General features: G+C 46.8%; 1 protein-coding gene across 2 annotated transcripts in view; it reads left to right on the plus strand.

The window, feature by feature from the left end:
- thada (THADA armadillo repeat containing) overlaps positions 1–22,788 on the plus strand; it is a 114,279-nt gene that overhangs the window by 56,420 nt on the left and 35,071 nt on the right. For both annotated transcript variants that reach the window (XM_045211535.1, XM_041866187.2), the window contains exons 29-31: positions 2,729–2,897; positions 11,053–11,156; positions 14,580–14,662. In XM_045211535.1, the coding sequence (XP_045067470.1) occupies positions 2,729–2,897; positions 11,053–11,156; positions 14,580–14,662 (356 nt within the window). The remainder of the gene's footprint in view (positions 1–2,728; positions 2,898–11,052; positions 11,157–14,579; positions 14,663–22,788) is intronic.

The following is a 22,788-nucleotide window of genomic DNA, read 5'->3' on the forward strand; positions in this document are numbered from 1 at the left end:
ATGTGCTCGGTGCCTGGGACAGCGGGAAGAGAGGGAGTAGAGGAGAGAGGGAGGACAGGGCCTTGAGGTTGGAATGCTCTGTGAGTGGCCAGATAACAACATTCAGCAGAGGAACTGATACACATAGACACACACACACAGTCCACACTCCTCAGCAGTTGCACTGTAATAACGACTGAATGAGGAAAAGATGGCTAAAGACCTAATAACACCCCCTAAGATGTTATGCAACCGGACCCTGGCCAAGCTGCTTTACTCTGTGAGTAGGATCTGACTTTGTTGTGTTCTAGTATGTTTTATGGTGTATTTCCTGAATTGTTTAAACACACGTTTTTGTTAGTCCCCTATATAATTAATACTTTGTGCTGTCACCTCTCTGACCCAACTCCCTATGCTGCTTAATGGATAGAGGATTGCTTGTCTGGTCTGGTACAGTGGGGGTTAACTGCTCCAGGGCCAGAGTGCTGGCTGGCTGGTTCTTGTCCATGGAGGTATGCAGTGCACATCCACCCAAATGAAGCCCATATGTTGGGGATGTTAAATATAGCAGGGCCCTGGCTGCTCAGGCCTTGTCTCTTTCTCGCTCTCTCCCCTTCTCCTGTGTGGATGTGTCTGGGAGGGTGATAACTATCTGCCCCCTCCTCCCTTACCTCCAGGACTTCTCCCCACTCTTATCCCAGCCGTCTTAATCCACCTTTCCATCCCTATCTCCCGCATCCGTCTCATCACCAGCTCACTTTTGATTTGCCTCTCTCTGACAGATCTCTCCATCTCTTGCGTTCCTCTATCGGCTCAGCCTTGCCCTCGTCAGTAAGGGTGATGGGGTCACAATATTCCCCCGTCCCTCCCTCCGTGACTCCCTCCATCTGTGAAAGATAAACAGACTATTTTTGCAATCTCTCTTTCTCTGTCTCCTTCTCTTTGTGCCCCTGGCAGACTGGCACTGCTTCTGACTAACCCGATACCGTTTATCGTTTTTCCACTATCCAGACCAAGCGTCTCTGTGCAGGTCTTCCTCCCTCCCTCCGTTCCTACCTCTCTCTCTCTTACTCGCTCTGGTCCCGTCTCCTCTACCTATCTCATTTCACTGTAACAGTCAGTATCCATTCCTCCCGAACGGGCTCCATTACGGCTCAGAGTGGAGCTAGTTTAGTGTTAACACAGAACAGAGACAGTCGCTAGGGAGGAAACTGGACTGCCAGGACACAAATGAGCCCCAGATGCCCCCACTGGCCCTCCCCTCGTCTGGCTGGCGTTTAACACAGGTCCCTCTCCCTCCCCGTCCCCAGTCTGTGTCCTGACCCCCTGGAGACAGCTTTGGACGGCCCTGATTCTAAAATTACACCCCTCCAAACGGTCATTTCCTCTACAAAGAGTTTTAATGGGACAAATTAGCGCTGATAGTTAACATATGGGGCCCAAATGGGGCTGGGCGGTTGATGGGGCAGTGGGCAGGCAGAGAGGTTGTTCATTAGGGACAGTTCAGAGCAGTTCAGAGCAGAGGAATGATAACTGTTGTATCTGTTTGACACAGGGCCTCTTGTGTGTCGGTCTGCGAGTTATGACACAGCAGGTGGAGGACCATTTGTTGACAGTGTGTGTGTCAGGGAGAAGGGGGATGTGTGTGTGTATTCTCGTGTATCGGTAAAAAAGGGGGGAGGGGCAGTTGTGGGGGTTGGAAACATATCTTCCAGCCCTCCAGGCCAAGCTAAATCTCAGAGCAGCGGAACATCTTCATTTTGACATTCCGTTCCATAAGCCGCGTGATGGATGGACGCTCCTCTGCTCCTGTTGTGCCGGAGTTTCCAGAGCAGAGCGGCATGGCGAAAGGCTGTTTGTTTGGCTTGAGCCGCTCGTAAAGCACTCGGCTCCGCTACGGCCCTGTAAACACACACAATGTGACACAGCAGGCCTTGGCAGCGAACAGCCAACGTCGCAGCAACTCCCCGTCACCTTACCCTTAAATTCCCTTACCCCTAACTCTCCTACCTTGTAACTCTCTTGCCTTTCCTACCCCTCACCTCTTACATTTTACATTTTTAGTCATTTAGCAGACGCTCTTATCCAGAGCGACTTACAGGAGCAATTAGGGTTAAGTGCCTTGCTCAAGGGCACATCGACAGATTTTTCACCTAGTCGGCTCGGGGATTAGAACCAGCGACCTTTCGGTTACTGGCACAACGCTCTTACCCACTAAGCTACCTGCCGCCCCTTCACCCCCCCCATGCCATGTCTGTGTGTCTGTTTGCCTGTCTGTCTTAATGTAAATTAATGTAAGTCTGTCAATCGGTCCTCAAAGTCAGCCAAAAGGCCCTCATTCCCACCTCCCTCACACGTCTCACCCATGTCCAACCCACGCTGCCTCCATGCCAGTTTTGACATTGGAGAGGGACGGACAGACAGTCACTTGTAAACAAGGCTAATTTTAGCAGGTGTAATGGGTGACTGAACAGTGAACACATTCCCCGACACCTCCATGTACGGTACAGTAGAGGACTGTGTTTGTGTGAGTGTAGGCGAAAGAGGCTCATCCTGCTTCCCTGAGAGCTAGATAACTATTTGATCGGTCGGATGTTTATAAAGCCTCAGACATCAGTCCACTCATTTGTTTGGAGTTATTCTCATACAGTATACTGTTCACCCAAACACAGGGGTGTGTGTGTGGGCACTTAGTAGGGCTTTTATAGAATCCTTCTTCTCTAACCTGCCCTGTCTGTCTGTGTTCCAGGTGTGGTCGTTCTGCGGTCTACCGGACCCGTGAGATGGCTGCCCGGGCCCTGGTCCCGTTTGTCATGGTAACCCAGGTCCCCTCCACCATCCAGACTCTACTAGAGGACCTGCCTCTGGAACCTGGACCTAGAACCCAGCAGAACCACATCCACGGAACCCTGCTCCAGGTCTAGAACCAATTCCATTCTCTACTGTCAACAGACTGAAAAAGATGCACGCACGCACACACCACACACACATAGCTCTCAACACATCCTGTCAACCCCATTATCACACTATGACAGCCCAGGGTAAATACATATTTAGTACTATCAACACATTCTGACAACACAACCAAACACTCACGCAGTAATATCAACACACACTGATGAGTCATTGGCGCTGGGCTTACTCCTAATGGGACTTGGGGGACAGAGTGGCCCAAATCAGGGGCGGTGCAGAGTAAGGGGGAGGAATGAACATCTTTGTTTAGTATTTTCTTTCAGTGATCTGACAGTTATGATTTGATAGTGGTTTCTTGTCTTCAATACTGGCTAGGTTTCATGGAGGTCTGTGGGATAGAGGGAGTGGAATGGGGAGAACGCGATGGAAACGGTTAGAGGGGGTGAGCGGGAAATGGAATACAGTGAGTAGGAGAGAGGGAGCGTAAGAGGGAGGGAGAGAGGGAACCAGAAAGAGAGAGATGGAAAGTGAGGGATGGCAGGGGAAGTGCACTCCCAGAGGCTTATGTGAGGGTTCGGAGGAGCAGGGTTTGTTTTCTTTCCTGTCATGGTGGCCATATGTGGAGCTTTCACAGATGTCTTTCTCTCTCTCTGGGAGAGGAGGATGACAGGGGAGCCCTGTCTCTGTGGCCAGGGAGGAGAGAGAGGGGAGATGTGTGGTGTGTATGTAGCACATCTATCTAGTTGCATGCGTGCCTGCTCTTGCCTCTTTGCAGCAGGGCACTTCACTTTAGACGATGCACCACAGATATAGACTGGGCAGGAACGCAGCGTGTCAGGTCCCGCTTGGTAGATCTGAATACGGAGGGGTGTCTTTCCCCTGATGGGTCACAGATAAACTGGAGTGTTTGGAGATGCTGGGTCGTGTTTGGGGCAGGAGAAGAGGGCTGTAGTGGTGTGAGCTGGGGTTGTATGCAGGCGTAAACACTGTAGAGGAGGTAGACTGAGATAGACCGAGCGTACGTGTGGACTGGAGCATCACCCAGGGCACACTAGATAGAGGAGATAGTGTGTGTGCACAAAATACTGAGGGCCTGTTTATGCTGAAATGATGAGGACAGTGTGTTCAGCTGCAGGGGATGGCTAATGTGTGTTAATGTGTTCTGGCCACTGTCAGGGAGTCAGTTGGTGTGTGTGTAACAGATAGCAGATGTGGCAGTCTCTTCCCTATTGGAAAAACCTTCCTAGCTTTCACTTGCCGATTAACATAGCTTCTGTTGCTATCCAGAATGCCCCTTTTCACCTCCATTAACAGGGCACACAGTGCACAAGCACACAGCATACCTGCCGAGACCCGTCTATACGCACTGCTAGTACACTGACACACTCTTGCCTGCTCTCTCTCCCACACCCCTAGCCGTGTGACCTGCAGTGTCCTCAGGAGACCACCCCCAGAGCATCATGCATCAGCAGACAGGTTAGAGTTATTTGAGAGATAGGTCTTTGATTAAAGCACCACCAAACACCGTGTTAGCCAGCACCGCTCCGGTCTACCCAATAAGTTCTGTTGACACAACCTCCCGGGCTCCCCTGGACCTGCCTAACGAGGGAACAGACGGACCAGCACTAACAGAACACGACGTCCGCCTCTGCACGCTTCAGCGACGCCACATAGGCCTGTCTACCCAGTATGCACGGCGTGGTCAGTAGTGTTTTGAGGTTGTGCGGTGGGGAATTAATCCTTTGTGTATTTCCACAATACAAATCCGGAGTTGTACTGTATACTCTCTCATGGACATTTTTTTTTTGTAGCCTCCGCTATTCTGTAGGAGACGGAAGTCTAACCGTACTGCTGTTTCTGAGGTTGTAGCCAATCTAGCCTGTTCCCAGACCTGTTTGTGCTGTCTTACCAAGTCATATAGTTGACAAGGGAGTTGGTTAGTTGGCAAGACAGCACAAACAGATATGGGACTAGGCTATAGCTAGAAAGGGTCTGTAGAGAGTTGTACTAGTACAGCACAAACAGATCTGGGACCAGGCTATAGCTAGAAAGGGTCTGTAGAGAGTTGTACTAGTACAGCACAAACAGATCTGGGACCAGGCTATAGCTAGAAAGGGTCTGTAGAGAGTTGTACTAGTACAGCACAAACAGATCTGGGACCAGGCTATAGCTAGAAAGGGTCTGTAGAGACTAGTACTAGTACAGCACAAACAGATCTGGGACCAGGCTATAGCTAGAAAGGGTCTGTAGAGTTGTACTAGTACAGCACAAACAGATCTGGGACCAGGCTATAGCTAGAAAGGGTCTGTAGAGACTAGTACTAGTACAGCACAAACAGATCTGGGACCAGGCTATAGCTAGAAAGGGTCTGTAGAGACTAGTACTAGTACAGCACAAACAGATCTGGGACCAGGCTATAGCTAGAAAGGGTCTGTAGAGACTAGTACTAGTACAGCACAAACAGATCTGGGACCAGGCTATAGCTAGAAAGGGTCTGTAGAGTTGTACTAGTACAGCACAAACAGATCTGGGACCAGGCTATAGCTAGAAAGGGTCTGTAGAGACTAGTACTAGTACAGCACAAACAGATCTGGGACCAAGCTATAGCTAGAAAGGGTCTGTAGAGACTAGTACTAGTACAGCACAAACAGATCTGGGACCAGGCTATAGCTAGAAAGGGTCTGTAGAGACTAGTACTAGTACAGCACAAACAGATCTGGGACCAGGCTATAGCTAGAAAGGGTCTGTAGAGACTAGTACTAGTACAGCACAAACAGATCTGGGACCAAGCTATAGCTAGAAAGGGTCTGTAGAGACTAGTACTAGTACAGTACAGCACAAACAGATCTGGGACCAAGCTATAGCTAGAAAGGGTCTGTAGAGACTAGTACTAGTACAGCACAAACAGATCTGGGACCAGGCTATAGCTAGAAAGGGTCTGTAGAGACTAGTACTAGTACAGCACAAACAGATCTGGGACCAGGCTATAGCTAGAAAGGGTCTGTAGAGACTAGTACTAGTACAGCACAAACAGATCTGGGACCAGGCTGTACTGTTGCTGGACAGGGTCTGTAGTGTGGGTAGTGAGTAGTACTTGTATGTAGGCTTGGGCGGTATACTGTATATACTGGGGTGTTTGAAAATAGTCACTGGATGGTTTTTCAATACCTTTGAAACTATTTCTTTGAAGTTTGTTAATACATTTGAAAATGTGTAGCTACTTTTGAAGTAAATACCTGCAGTTAACTTGTGCAATATGATAGGAGATAAAGAAGATTGCGTTCTTCATTTCAGCTGTCAAATTGTTTCATTAAGGAGCTTACCGGTAGTACCCAGTCACGTGGTGTTTGTTTACAAGGACACAACCACGAGAGACCGGAGCCTTGTGATGCACTCACTGTTGTGCAGCATGCGCCAGGTGATCTAGTTACAGTACGGAATTCACAACTGTTTGCCAGCTAGATATCTTATAACTATTACGTTAACTGTCTAAAATGTGCTAAATGCTCTGCAGTTGTACATTTGGTTTGCTAATTTAGTAGCTAGTTAGCTATCTAGCTAAGTGGTAAGCTTCTTCCAAAATTAAGCTTCCCTTGCCGGTAACAGCAGAAAATCCATTCCTGGATCAAGAGCCTTGCTGTCTGATATTTGCTTTGTGTGTGCAGCCAACTGTTTAATTGCATTTTTGAGTTACTTGTATAACTTTATGAGCTGGGATGTCTGTCCTGAACATAGTTTAGGTCAATGACTATAAAATGTTCGCAATGCGCACGTTAGCATATAGTTAGCATTCTCTATGGGATTGTACATGTACTTGTTAGCATTGCTAACCTTCGTATTCAAAGATTCAGTGTGGTTTGAAAATAGCTCCCCTTGTGTTCAGTGTCGGTATTACCGAATATCCCGGTATGGCACAAGGTACACTATATATACAAAAGTATGTGGACACCACATTAAATTAGTTGATTCGGCTATTTCAGCCACCCTCGTTGTTGACAGGTGTATAAAATCGAGCACACAGACATGCAATCTACATAGACAAACATTGGCAGTAGAATGGCCTTACTGATTTTCAATGTGGCACCTTCATAGGATGCCACTTTTCCAACAAGTCCGTTTGTCAAATTTCTGCCTTGCTAGAGCTGCCCCGGTCAACTGTAAGTGCTGTTATGGTGAAGTGGAAACGTCTAGGAGCAACAACTGCTCAGCCGTGAAGTGGTAGGCCACACAAGCTCTCAAAACAGGACTGCCGAGTGCTGAAGCGCGTAGCTCATAAAAAATAGTCTGTCCTCACTACAGAGTTCCAAACTGCCTCTGGAAGCAACGTCAGCACAAGAACTGTTAGTCGGGAGCTTCATGAAATGGGTTTCCATGGCCGAGCAGCCGCACACAAGCCATGCGCAATGCCAAGCGTCGGCTGGAGTGGTGTAAAGCTCGCTGCCATTGGACTCTGGAGCAGAGGAAACTATGAATCACGCTTCACCATCTGGCAGTCCGACGGACGAATCTGGGTTTGGCGGATGCCAGGAGAACACTACCTGCCCCAATGCATAGTGCCAACTGTAAAGTTTGGTGGAGGAGTAATAAGGAGTAATAATGGTATGGGGCTGTTTTTCATGGTTTGGGCTAGGCCCATTAGTTCCATTGAAGGGAACTCTTAACGCTACAGCAATTGGCAACAGTCTGGGGAAGGCCCTTTCCTGTTTCAGCATGACAATGCCCCCGTGCACAAAGCGAGGTCCATACAGAAATGGTTAGTCGAGATCGGTGTGGAAAAACTTGACTGGCCTGCACAGAGCCCTGACCTGAACCCCATCGAACACCTTTGGGGTGAATTGGAACACTGACTGCGGGCCTAATCGCCCAACATCAGTGCCTGACCTCACTAATGCTCTTGTGGCTGAATGGAAGCAAGTCCCCGCAGCAATGTTCTAACATCTACAGTCATGGTCAAACGTTTTGAGAATGAGAAGTATTGGTCTTCACAAAGTTTGCTGCTTCTGTGTTATGAGATATTTTTGTCAGATGTTACTATGGTATACTGAAGTATAATTACAAGCATTCCATAAGTATCAAAGGCTTTTATTGACGATTACATTAAGTTTATGCAAAGAGTCAATATTTGCAGTGTTGACCCTTCTTTTTCAAGACCTCTGCAATCCGCCCTGGCATGCTGTCAATTAACTTATGGGCCACATCCTGACTGATGGCAGCCCATTCTTGCATAATCAATTCTTGGAGTTAGTCAGAATTTGTGGGTTTTTGTTTGTCCACCCGCCTCTTGAGGATCGACCACAAGTTCTCAAAGGGATTAAGGTCTGGGGAGTTTCCTGGCCATAGACCCAAAATGTCAATGTTTTGTTCCCCGAGCCACTTAGTTATCACTTTTGCCTCATGGTGCTCAATCATGCTGGAAAAGGCATTGGTCGTCACCAAACTGTTCTTGGATGGTTGGGAGAAGTTGCTCTCGGAGGATGTGTTGGTACCATTCTTTATTCATGGCTGTGTTCTTAGGCAAAATTGTGAGTGAGCCCACTCCCTTGGCTGAGAAGCAACCCCACACATGAATGGTCTCAGGATGCTTTACTGTTGGCATGACACAGGACTGATGGTAGCGCTCACCTTGTCTTCTCCGGACAAGGTGTTTTCCGGATGCCCCAAACAATCGGAAAGGGGATTCATCAGAGAAAATGACTTTACCCCAGTCCTCAGCAGTTCAATCCCTGTACCTTTTGCAGAATATCAGTCTGTCCCTGATGTTTTCCCTGGAGAGAAGTGGCTTCTTTGCTGCCCTTGACACCAGGCCATCCTCCAAAAGTCTTCGCCTCACTGTGCGTGCAGATGCACTCACACCTGCCTGCTGCCATTCCTGAGCAAGCTCTGCACTGGTGGTGCCCCGATCCCGCAGCTGAATCAACTTTAGGAGACGGTCCTGGCGCTTGCTGGACTTTCTTGGGCGCCCTGACGCCTTCTTCACAACAATTGAACCTCTCTCCTTGAAGTTCTTGATGATCAGATAAATGGTTGATTTAGGTGCAATCTTACTAGCAGCAATATCCTTGCCTGTGAAGCCCTTTTTGTGCAAAGCAATGATGACGGCACATGTTTCCTTGCAGGTAACCATGGTTAACAGAGGAAGAACAATGATTTCAAGCACCACCCTCCTTTTAAAGCTTCCAGTCTGTTATTCTAACTTAATCTGCATGACAGAGTGATCTCCAGCCTTGTCCTCGTCAACACTCTCACCTGTGTTAATGAGAGAATCACTGACATGATGGCAGCTGGTCCTTTTGTGGCAGGTCTGAAATGCAGTGGAAATGTTTTTTTGGGATTAAGTTCATTTTCATGGCAAAGAGGCTGTTCTAGCAGCAAAGGGGGGGAACAACTCCATATTAATGCCCATGATTTTGGAATGAGATGTTTGACGAGCAGGTGTCCACATACTTTTGGTCATGTAGTGTATGTATGAAGGTATGAGAATCTGGATACCGCCAAGCCTACTTGCATGACTGATGAACGAGAACACAGAAGGTCACCACTCCATGCTCTCTCTGGCTCACTGTTCTAATACAACAACCCCAGCTGCTCTGTCTGCTCAGACCCCTGGTCATGCTGCTCTCCACCGTCTGCACAAATGGAAAGAAGCAGCAAGTCCCCGGGATGCAGTTGAGCTCCATGACTCCGTGACGATTAAAGATTGAAGATGTCAGTGTTCACACACACCACAGGGCTTGTTTGTCTCAGAACGTGTGTGTGTGTCGGTGGGGCCATGTTTAATCTTGGTTTTGAGTTTGCGTGTGTCTTTGGATGCTTACGTGTGAATGTAACAAAATTAATAGTGAAGGTATGCTCATTTGTTTGTATTTTTTTTGTAAGTGTCTTATTCAAGAGGTTTTTACGTGTGGTTTGTGTTTTCTGGTGGGTCCTTGCGTAAGGCTGCAGTTTTGTGTGTGTGTGTGTCTAGCCGTGCCCTGTGGTCAGTCCCTGGTTGTGGATGTGGGAGGGACTGCAGCCTGATAACAGGCTCTAAAGAGTCCTCCTACACCACCACTATTTTTACCAGGCTAAAAGTGACACACACTCACTCAACACACACATTCAACACTGACTGTAAAACGCCTCACAAAAAAATAACCCGTACAAAGAGGGTTTGATTTGTTTCGTATTCATCTCAAACGTTGCCAAACCGCTCCCATAAAATGTCCCCAAAGAGGTGGTGTCCCTCGTCAAAACGACAGGTCAAACCCTGGTCCCCCTCCGCCAATGCACCATCTTCAGGCAGGGACACAACAGTGACCTCTCACCCCCATCTCCCCTCTCCTCCCTGGGCTAAAACATCAGACCATGAGCCTTTCCTTCTGCTTTATGGATCTCATTTGACTGTGGCTTCTTTATTTTAGCTCCGTCTCATCCTATCTCCCTTCTCCTCCCACCTCTGGTTTTTGTTCAGTGTCATTCTTTTTGGAGGACGGTTTGGGTTCTATAAATATTTTTGTTTCCTCTGAGCGAGGGCGGATTAAGCTGACTCAGACTCCCACTAGGGACTTCCCAGTCCAGAGTTTGGAGGGGGCAGGGAACGACGGAGACAGGGAGGAAAGAGGGGTGTGGTGGGTGCTGTTTGTGAAAGCCAGTGGGTGTTGGCTGGGAGCCAGGGCTGGTGCTACGTGGTCGGCCTGGTTTTTCCCCCCGTTGACTTCCCTGCATGGCTTAATGAATGGCTTCCTCCTCTGTGGCCGTGGCCCAGCTAAAGAGTATACTTACTAGGGCCCAGAATACACAGAGGACCGAGGAGGCTGAGTACACAGGCACTGCATCAGAATACAGACTACACATCTGACCTAGCCTCAGAATACCTGCCTTGGTCTCTCCATTCTAACATCCACAATATCTCAACTAATATTATCATTAGGTCATTTATAATACACACAACAATACATCATTGTTTTGTTATGTCTTTCTAAGTCCCAAACAGCCACTTGGTAACCACACACAACTTTGTTCAGACCAATGTAAACTACTTTGACTTTGTTTGTGAACGTCTACCAACCTCAGCGATTGTTTGCCTAGTCGAACGCACGGCAGTTCACGCCTCAGTCGTTCAGCTACACACACTGTTATTACTTAACCAGTTGAAATGACGTGTTTGTGTGTGTTGTCTAGGTGCTGTTCCTGCTGCGCTCCTACCAGACAGATACACACAGACCCCAGGCGGCAGGAAGTGACATCAGCAAAGCCCTGTGTCCACGACTGTGGCTCGCCTCCAGGTCACCACTCATTTGCTTTCTCACGCACGCACACGCACACACACACCGCAACACAGATAACCAACCCTTCCTGATATTAAGAATAGCTCCTTTTTCCTCTTTGGCTGAGTTCCCTTCACACCCCACACAGGCTTCCATTTCAAAGGAAGCGACCTACCCCCCTACCATCAACCTTTCTGACCCAAACCAGGGCCCTGAGTGGGGTTCAAGATTACCCCTGACATGCCTACCTTGTGGAGGTCAGTGCCCGGCCCAAGACAGCCTCTGACCAGGGAAGCATGAGATAGCACAGAGGGGTGTGGAGGGGGTTAGCTAGTTAGCTTGGGCCCACTAACTCCTTATTAAGATGACGAGGTGGATTCTTGTTCGCTCAGGCACTGCGCCATCTGTCCGTTTGATCGCTTGCCGCTTCACAACCCCATGCAGAGATCCAGGACGCACACGCTGGCGGTGGGTCAGAGAGAGTCTCTTCCCCCTGGTGGAAACAGTCCTAGGGGCAGTCTAAAACAAAGCTCATTTGAAGCTTCCATTACCTAACACTAGCGAATGCAGTGTGGGCATTGTAAAATAGGAATTTAAACTTTGCAAACAACTCTTCTAAGGGCCTTTTCACACACAGTTTTGAGCTATAGTTCGAATCAGAGTTTGACTATTTGTAACATTGTATTTTTTTTATATGGTCTGGTTGGTTTCACATTGCCAAATGTCAAACGAACAAAAATTCCTAGACAAAACCACTTGTCCATGCAAGTCCTTAGTTTATTGGACAAAAATGCTCACGTTAAATCCATTTATGATTATCATGACGCATCACTTGTGTGTCCCAATCTTCATATTACTTTCGCTTTGGTCTTCCAACAACATGCAGCAATAGCTGCTCTAACAGCGATGTGATCAGTAGCCTACATCCCTGGTATAGCCCCTGTCTCCCCTAATGCACTCATAAATGCCCTGCTACTCACAATGTCTCAAGTTATGATGCTGTGTGCTCGCAGTCAAACAACCAATAATAATGCGCATCTCTGGTTCATTTCCTGTGTTTGGTCCAGACTGCGTTCTACCTGCCGTGAACCGCACCACAGTACGAATTGAATCGGACCGAGACCACCATTTTTGAGTGAACCACAGTGCTTTGTTTAGCTCGCTCCCAAGTGCGTAAAGTGTTCCCACCAGTCCAAACTAACCGAACTTAGGGGGGAAACGCACCAGAGTTCGGAAAAACCGCACCAAACAAATTTGGTGTGAAAGCCTACAGGTTTTTTTATTTTATTTTGGCAATGTGAAACCAACAGCACCAAATGAAAAAAATACAATGTAACAAATAACCGAGTCGAACTATAGCTCAAAACTGTGTGAAAACGCCTTAAGTGCACACAAAGTAAATCATCTACAGTTCTCCACACAGTTGGGATTCAAACAGATGCGTAAGGACAGATATTGCTTTGCATCAATATCCAATGAAAAAAATCCATCGGATGTCAATCTGTGATTGCATAATGATTTGAATTCTAGCTTGAGTCAGTTGTTACCCTCCAATTTTTTAGGCTTGCGGTCACTAGAGTTTTCATATGTTAGAATGAGTCAGCATTAGGCTACTGACCGGCAAAATGGCTGCCTGCCCTCCCAATGTATTCAACGTTGGCTACAGAGGGAGAGGAAGCCCATACTAACAAAAAAGTTTAATGGTGTACCATACCAGTGTCTTCATACAGGTAACTGCCAAAATAATGAAAACACTTAAATGAGGGATACAAAGTACATTGAAAGCAGGTGCTTCCACACAGGTGTGGTTCCTGAAATTAACATCCCATCATGCTTAGGGTCATGTATAAAAATGTTATTTTGGCTACCATGGCTTTGGCCCCATAGGACGACAATGCCCCCATCCACATGGCATGAGTGGTCACTGAATGGTTTGATGAGCATGAAAACGATGTAAACCATATGCCATGGCCGTCTCAGTCACCAGATCTCAACCCAATTGAACACTTATGGGAGATTCTGGACTGGTGCCTGAGACAGCGTTTTCCACCACCGTCAACAAAACACCAAATGATGGAATTTCTCGTGCAAGAATGGTGTCACTTCCCTCCAATAGAGTTCCAGACACTTGCAGAATCTATACCAAGGCACATTGAAGCTGTTCTGGCTCGTGGTGGCCCAACACCCTATTAAGACACTTTATGTTGGTGTTAGCTTTATTTTGGCAGTTACCTGTATGTGGCCAGTATTAACGCCTAAGGATCATATGGAGTGCATTGTTTGGCTTGAGATCTGATGCTTTAGGATTTCTTTTAACTTATCCCAGTACTAACCAGGCCCAACCCTGAACAGGTGTGTTCAGGGTGGTATGGCCACAAGCGTATCTCCTCAAATTACAACTCCTCAATGGGCTCGGGAGTGGCGAAGGTCGAGTCACGTCTCCTCCGAAACATGACCCACCTGGCCGCCTACTTCTTATTACACTGCTCGCTTAACCCGGATGTCAGCCGCACCAATGTGTCGGAGGAAACGCCATTCGACTGACGACCGGAGTCAGTTGCAGGCATCCGGCCCTGTCACAAAGAGTCGCTAGAGCACGATGAGCCAAAGAAAGCCATGGGCCAAACCCTCCCCTACCCTGGATGGCGCTGGGCCAGTTGTGTGCCATCCTATGCGGGCTCCCGGTCACGGACGGTCGAACCCCAGGCTGTAGTGGCGCCTCAGCAGTGCAGTGCTTTTGATTGCTGCGCCACCCAGGACCCTGACACTTTAAGATCTTAAAGACAGCTTCACAGTGCTGGTACGGTTGGGTTGGGATGAGGCTCATCCCTGGACAAATCTGTTCTCACTTAAACCACACTCTCCTCTTCCCATGGTGTGTGTGTGTGTTTATTAATATCTGAGTGATGAAAATGTGACGTCAACATCACACACTGTCCCCCTTGTTCTCACACACACACACTTGTGGGCTTTCGCAGCGCTGTGGTCACACGCTTGATGCGCACACACACCATGGAGACTATGGGACTCTGTATGCCCTTTGGCATCCCATGTGACCGCCTCAATAACTGGTCTATCCTGGGATTTTTCATCTTCATGAACACACACACCTTCCAGCATCCTCTTAATTCACACATTTATCTGAGACCTGGTGACCCAGTTACTAAGCTTAAAGTAACCTTTATGGATGTTTTTATCCATATAACAGTGACTCACATCTAGCACAATGCTCAGTGCTAACGTTCACCTTGGTACAGACGACTGACTAATGTGAGAAGTAGATTTTGTCAACAGATGACACTCTTGTATTGTTATGCGTATCTTTTGAATAAAGCTGAAAATATGCCTCAAGTAAAGGAACAGTGAAACCTGATTGTTCTCTCTTCTCTCCCTCCATCTTCTCGCACACCTTCTTCCTCAATATCTCCCTCCTGTTTTCAGGCAGAACCCGTGTTTGGTGACCCGAGCTGTGTTTGTGGACGTGCTGGGGGCAGTGTGTGGACCCCTGGCTGCTCCTGTTGGAGGTAAGTGAATCAGGCAGACAACTGATGTGTTGCACTGCCTCACACTGCCTTCATTAGGCAAGACAATGGAAAAAAATTGAAAAGTGCTTATTTGATTGATTTGAAGTTCAGGTTTTAGTGTTGCCTCCTCTTCAAAATGTTTTCTCTCATTTGATGCCAACTGAATGTGACCCTTCCAAGTGTGGCAGGGGACATATTTGGGTTGGTTTGAGATGGAAACAAGTTTTGTTTGAGGTGGAGGGAGGGACATAAGAAACCCCTGGAGTAAAAATAGCGGTAAAATGCGGTTTAGTTCACCAATTTTTGGCCAAGCCTTTTCTGAAGGTGATTTCTATACCCTTGTGAATGTTGTGCCATAACAAACGACTGGCTTCTCTCTTTGGTCTGGAGAGTTTACTTAGTATGACCTCTCCATTTTCTTAATAATGAATGTGAGTATGAATTGTGAACTACCCACTGACGTGTGTTTGCATGGCCTGTCCAACTGTCCTCCTTTTTGACTGATTCACAGAAGTATTGGATGGTCTGTGGCCAGGGTGATGTAGGGAAGTGTTGTCGAAAGTGTGTGCGCGTGCGTGTGTTCTTCTGCACTCTGCGCGATCAGGGTCTCCACAATGGAAGAATGTGAAACCAAAGGCGAGCCTCTGACAGATGGCGGGATTGTGCCTGTGACCCAGTTAAAGGAGGAGGGGTGTTGTGCATGTTTTTGGTCCATGTGCTCAACACATGTCCCGGCAGTGGAAACATTTACGGCTTTTTAAAACAAGCCTGCATTCAGCCTGGCACAGGCCTGGCCCGCCGGACCCTTACATAACAAACACACTGCAGCCTCCACCCCTCTCAGCCCAGCTTTGCCCCATCCCTCTGTCCTTCTCTACCTCCGTATTCCCTCCCTCACTCTCTCTCTGGATTTCCCGTTCCCTCTCTTTCCTCACAAGGCGTAGGAGTGAGAGAGAGCAAATTCCTCTAGAAACGACAGAAATCTGGACCAAAAAATAATATTTCACCACTCTAGAAAGTAAAGTAAGTTTAACCCCGCTGAAATCTAATTAGCATAATACAAAAATCCCCATAAAAATCCATCAGTTTAAGCTTGAGATATCTGCATTGGATGCGTCTCAATCCACCGCATCCGCCTATGTTGCACTTCCGCATCTGCGGTGAAAGATGACAGAGCTAGAGCGGTGTTTGTCAGACCATGAGACATCCCAAAAATCGGTCTTCTCACAAAATCGTCTGTAGCGTCTGAACGGCCTAGAAAACTAATGATGTCCCCTCTATGGAAAGATGAGACTCACAAACACAATGGTGTTCTTCGTTTTGATCTACGACCCCCCACAAACATCTTGGGACTCGTTTGAAGACAGTACAGCCGATCTGCCAACTTCTGAAAAGTAGCGTCCAAACAGTTTGGGCTACACACTAAAGGTGAGACTCTGACGAACACGTACATGTCGGTTGTTTTGCTCTAGAACGCCCACAGGCCTCACAAGACTCGTCTGAAGGTCCCCAGTACCAGTTGAAAAAAATGAATGAAAGTACAGAATATATAGAGACTGTTTAGTGCATAAAATAAGGGGTTAAATACATGTTAAAAAATATATATATACACTACCGTTCAAAAGTTTGGGGTCACTTAGAAATGTCCTTGTTTTAGAAGGAAAAGCAATTTTTTTGTCCATTAAAATAACATCAAATTGATCAGAAATACAGTGTAGAAATACAATGTTGTAAATGGCTATTGTAGCTGGAAATGGCTGATTTTTTAAATTTCTTTTTAATGGTATATCTACCGGACATAGGCGTACAGAGGCCCATTATCAGCAACCATCAGTCCTGTGTTCCAATGGCACGTTGTGTTTGCTAATCCAAGTTTATAATTTTAAAAGGCTAATTGATCATTAGAAAACCCTTTTGCAATTATGTTAGCACAGCTGAAAACGGTTGTGCTGATTAAAGAAGCAATAAAACTGGCCTTCTTGAGACTAGTTGAATATCTGTTGTTCCATGTAGTGAATCTGTTATTCAATGTGTTTGTATGGGCTAATAGCAGTAAGGCCAAAAATAGTTTTTCATCAAATATATATATATATGTATGTATGTGTGTGTGTATATATATATATATATATATATATATATATACACACACACACACACACAGTGGGGAGAACAAGTATTTGATACACTGCCGATTTTGCAGGTTTTCCTACTTACAAAGCATGTAGAGGTCTGTAATTTTTATCAAAGGTACACTTCAACTGTGAGAGACGGAATCTAAAACAGAAATCCAGAAAGGCTGGGATGGGCTACAGGACAATAGGCAAGCAGCTTGGTGAGAAGGCAACAACTGTTGGCCCAATTCTTAGAAAATGGAAGAAGTTCAAGATGACGGTCAATCATATTTGGTCTGGGGCTCCATGCAAGATCTCACCTTGTGTGGCATCAATGATCATGAGGAAGGTGAGGGATCAGCCCAGAACTACACGGCAGGACGTGGTCAATGATCTGAAGAGAGCTGGGACCACAGTCTCAAAGAAAACCATTAGTAACACACTACGCCGTCATGAATTAAAATCCTGCAGCGTACGCAAGGTCCCCCTGCTCAAGCCAGCGCATGTCCAGGCCCGTCTGAAGTTTGCCAATGACCATCTGGATGAACCAGAGGAAGAATGGGAGAAGGTCATGTGGTCTGATGAGACAAAAATTGAGCTTTTTGGTCTAATCTCCACTCGCTGTGTTAGGAGGAAGATGAAGGATGAGTACAACCCCAAGAACACCATCCCCACCGTCAAACATGGAGGTGGAAACATTATGCTTTGGGGGTGTTTTTCTACTAAGGGGACAGGACAACTTCACCGCATCAAAGGGACGATGGACAGGACAATGTACCGTCAAATCGTGGGTGAGAAACTCCTTCCCTCAGCCAGGGGATTGAAAATGGGTCGTGGATGGGTATTCTAGCATGACAATGACCCAAAACACACGGCCAAGGCAACAAAGGAGTGGCTCAAGAAGAACCACATTAAGGTCCTGGAGTGGCCTAGCCAGTCTCCAGACCTTAATCCCATAGAAAATCTGTGGAGGGAGCTGAAGGTTCGAGTTGCCAAACGTCAGCCTCGAAACCTTAATGACTTGTAGAAGATCTGCAAAGAGGAGTGGAACAAAATCCCTCCTGAGATGTGTGCAAACCTGGTGGCCAACTACAAGAAACGTCTGACCTCTGTGATTGCCAACAAGGGTTTTGCCACCAAGTACTAAGTCATGTTTTGCAGAGTGGTCAAATACTTATTTCCCTCATTAAAATGCAAATCAATTCATAACATTGTTGACATGTGTCTTTCTGGATTTTTTTGTTGTTATTCTGTCTCTCACTGTTCAAATAAACCCACCATTAAAATTATAGACTGATCATGTCTTTGTCAGTGGGCAAACGTACAAAATCAGCAGGGGATCAAATACTTTTTTCCCTCACTGTGTGTGTGTGTGTGTGTATATATATATATATATATATATATTATACTTCAAGGGGTCTTAAAATTCAAAATCAAATAGCAAAATTATCCTTGGTATGACTCTTTTAAAACAATTCCATTTAGCTTAGTAGAACCGTCCCTTCCCTGGCTTAGACAGGGCTTAGTCTGTTAAATCATCCTTATTCACTTTTACTGGAATCATCCACTAAGTAGGAACTGGAAATGTATTGGGCAGTTCCTGCAGACAGTCACATCGCTGTGTAACAAACTCATCTCTGAGGGAGAGGAGGGGTGAAGGAGGAGGAGGAGGATGGGGGAGGCTCTTCTCCACATGCGCCTCTCGGCGGCGGCCCATTTGATCCATCCGGACTCGTAAATCCCCCCCCATCTCCCCCGTCCTTTGCTCCAACCAAGCCAGTAAAATCAGCAGCAGCACATATTTAGGATCTCTCTCTCTCTCTCTCTCGCTCTCTCTCTCTCTCTCTCTCTCTCTGGCTCTCTCTGGCTCTCTTTCTCTCTCTCTGGCTCTGTCTCCGTCTGTCTTTCTGTCTCTGTCTGTCTCTGAAATCCAACCCCACTGACTTTATTGCCAGCACTATCCTTACCTCTCAGTTGGGTTATTCACACGACTCAATCCACCTTAAATGATCTCATTTAAACACGCACACACTAAAGTCGTTAACACCCACAGATCTGTAGCTGATCCTAGTGTTGAGTCACATGTATTTATATTATTAGAGGATTTGGCTTTTCTGGAAAGGGTTGTGTCCATCACACACATGAATCATCAACGTCAACACACACATTCCCATAGACACACACACACAGACACACACAGTCTCAAAAACAAGCTCTGACACACACACACACACACACACACACCCAGGGCCTGTAAGGTAATTAGAGGGAGAGGGAGTGATGCCAGCAGGTTGTACAGGCTCCTCCATCATGGGAAAGAGCACATCTGCAGCACAGACCGACACACACACAGACAGAGAGACACACCGTCTGGGGTTTGTTTTTCACAGTTTGGGTAATGACGGGGGAGCATGTTGTAAAATCCAGCTGTGAATGTGTGTACTGGTAAACTCAAGAAACTGAAGTACGGACATACCTAGATACGCACACACACGTTTTGAGTGTATTGAGTGGGTCAGCACAGTACTCTATCCATAACTTTGTTTAACCAGGCCCCTAATGTATATACACACCTTGGACAGGGTCAGCATGGGACATGACTCCAGCAGTACATGCGCACACACACACACACACATCCTTTCTTACATAGTGGGCTTGCACACATCAGGATTTATTTCACACACACCAGAACAATAATTTATTCTCACACACAAACTGGCCCAGTGCATAACAAAACAAACACGTATAACCTCCAAGCCTCACACAAGCTTGCTCTCACACAGACACTTTTAAGAGGAAGCGAAAGGAAATGGTTTGTGAGTTGGACTGGGCGTTTACGATACATCTTGGATTGGATTATGAAAGTAAACGCAGCGAGAAGTTTGTTGACTTTTAATCTAAATACATCATGCCAGATGGATATTTACATGTTTTAAAGGAGTGCAGTGTTACTCTGGCAAAGTTTATTTAAACCAAATGTGGTTTCATTTTTGTTTAAATATTTGACGTGTTTTGAGTAGACCCACACACATATAGTGCTGATATAATTCTCACAAACTCGCTCTCACAAACGCTCCCATTTCAACGTTAAACATTTTTCAGGTTTGCGAATGCTGGTTTTTGATGGAAAACACTATAGTGAAAAATAGTGTTGTATCGTTATCAAATTTTATTTGTCACATGCGCCGAATACAACAGGTATAGACCTTACTGTGAAATGCTTACTTACAAGCCCTTAACCAACAATGCAGTTCAAGAAATAGAGTTAAGAAAATATTTACTAAATAAACTAAAGTTTTAAAAAATTGTGTAACACAATAAAATAACAATAGCGAGGCTATATACAGGGGGTACCGGTAGGGAGTCAATGTGTGGGGGTACAGGTTAGTCAAGGTAATTTGTACATGTAGGTAGGGGTAAAGTGACTGCATAGATAATAAACAGCGAGTAGCAATCTAAATAGTGGGTGGCCATTTGATTAATTGTTCAGCAGTCTTGGGGGTAGAAGCTGTTAAGGAGCCTTGTGAACCTAGACTTGATGTTCCGGTACCGCTTGCCGTGCGGTAGCAGAGAGAACAGTCTATGACTTGGGTGACTGGAGTCTTTGACAATTTTTTTGGGCCTTCCTCTGACACCACCTAGTATATAGGTCGTGGATGGCAGGAAGCTTGGCCCCAGTGATGTACTGGGCCGTACGCACTACCCCCTGTAGCGTCTTACGGTCAGATGCCGAGCAGTTGCCATACCAGGCGGGGATGCAACCGGTCAGGATGCTCTCGATGGTGCAGCTGTAGAACTTTTTGAGGATCTGGGGACCCATGCCAAATCTTAACAGTCTCCTGAAGGGGAAAAGATGTTGTCGTGTCCTCTTCACGACTGTCTTGGTGTGTTTGGACCATGATAGTTTGTTGGTGATGTGGACACTACAGCCCCGTCGATGTTAATAGTGGCCTGTTCGGCCCTCCTTTTCCTGTAGTCCACGATCAGCTCCTTTGTCTTGATCACGTTGAGGGTGAGGTTCTTGTCCTGGCACCACACTACCAGGTCTCTGATGACCTCGCTATAGGCTGTCTCATCGTTGTCGGTGATCAGGCCTACCACTGTTGTTGCGTCAGCAAACTTAATGATGTTGTTGGAGTCGTGCTTGGCCACACAGTCGTGGGTGAACAGGGAGTACAGGAGCGGACTAAGCACACACCCCTGAGGGGCCCTAGTGTTGAGGATCAGCGTGGCAGATGTGTTGTAGCCTACCCTTACCACCTGGGGTGCGTCCCATAAGGGAGTCCATGGTCCAGTTGCAGAGGGAGGTGTTTAGTCCCAGGGTCCTTAGCTTAGTGATGAGCTTTGTGGGCACTATGGTGTTGAACGCTGAGCTGTAATCAATGAACAGCATTCTCACATAGGTGTTCCTTTTGTCCAGGTGGGAAAGGGCAGTGTGGAGATTGAGATTGCGTCATCTGTGGATCTGTTGGGGTGGTATGCGAATTGGAGTGGGTCTAGGGTTTCCGGGATGATGATGTTGTGAGCCATGACCAGCCTTTCAAAGCACTTCATGGCTACCGACGTGAGTGCTACGGGACTATGGTGGTCTGCTTGAAGCATGTAGGTATTACAGACTCGGTCAGGGAGAGGTTGAAAATGTCAGTGAAGACACTTGCCAGTTGGTCCGGGCATGCTCAGAGTACATGTCCTGGTAATCTGTCTGGCCCCGTGGCCTTGTGAATGTTGACCTGTTTAAAGGTCTTGATCACATCTGCTACGGAGAGCGTGCTCACACAGTCGTCCGGAACAGCTGGTTCTCTCATGCATGCTTCTGTGTTGCTTGCCTCAAAGCGAGCATAAAAGGCATTTAGCTCAACTGGTAGGCTCGCGTCACTGGGCAGCTCGCGGCTGTGTTTCCCTTTCTAGTCCGTAATAGTTTGCAAGCCCTGCCACAACCGACGAGCGTCAGAGCCGGTGTAGTAGGATTCAATCTTAGTCTTGTATTGACGCTTTGCCTGTTTAAAGGTTTGTCTAAGGGCATAGTGGGATTTCTTATAAGGGTCAGGATTAGTGTCCCGCTCCTTTGAAGTGGCAGCTCTAGCCTTTAGCTTGGTGCGTTGTAATCCATGGCTTCTGGTTTGGATATGTACACACGGTCACTGTGGGGATGACGTCGTCGATGTACTTATTGATGAAGCCAGTGACTGAGATGGTATACTCCTCAATGCCATTGTATGAATCCCGGAACATATTCCAGTCTGTGCTAGCAAAACAGTCCTGTAGCGTAGCATCCGCGTCATCTGACCACTTCCGTATTGAGCGAGTCATTTGTACTTCCTGCTTGAGTTTTTGCTTGTAATCAGGAATCAGGAGGATATAATTATGGTCAGATTTGCCAAATGGAGGATGAGGGAGAACTTTATGCGTCTCTGTGTGTGGAGTAAAGGTGGTCTAGAGTTTTTTTTCTCCTCTGGTTGCACATTTAACATGCTGGTAGAAGTTAGGTAAAACTTATTTAAATTTGCCTGCATTAAAGTCCCCCGCCACAAAGTGCCGCTTCTGGATTAGCATTTTCATGTTTGCTTATGGCCTTATACAGCTCGTTGAGTGCGGTGGATAGTGTGGTCTACAGCTTATCATGAGGTACTCTACCTCAGGCGAGCAATACCTCAAGACTTCCTTAATATTAGACATCGTACACCAGCTGTTATTGATAAAATAGACACACACCCCGCCCCTCGTCTTACCAGATGTAGCTGCTCTGTCCTGCCGATGCACGGAAAACCAAGCCAGCACTTTTAGCCACGACTCGGTGAAACATAAGATATTACAGTTTTTAATGTCCCGTTGGTAGGGTAATCTCGAACGGAGATCATCCAGTTTATTTTCCAATGATTGCACGTTGGCCAATATAACGGATGGTTGAGGCAGGTTTCCCACTCGCCGACGAATTCTCACAAGGCACCCTGATCTCCGCCCCCTGTATTTCCGTCTTTTCTTCACACGAATGACGGGGATTTGGGCCTGGTCTCA

Source organism: Coregonus clupeaformis, chromosome 37, assembly GCF_020615455.1.
Source record: "Coregonus clupeaformis isolate EN_2021a chromosome 37, ASM2061545v1, whole genome shotgun sequence".
Classification (NCBI taxonomy): domain Eukaryota; kingdom Metazoa; phylum Chordata; class Actinopteri; order Salmoniformes; family Salmonidae; genus Coregonus; species Coregonus clupeaformis.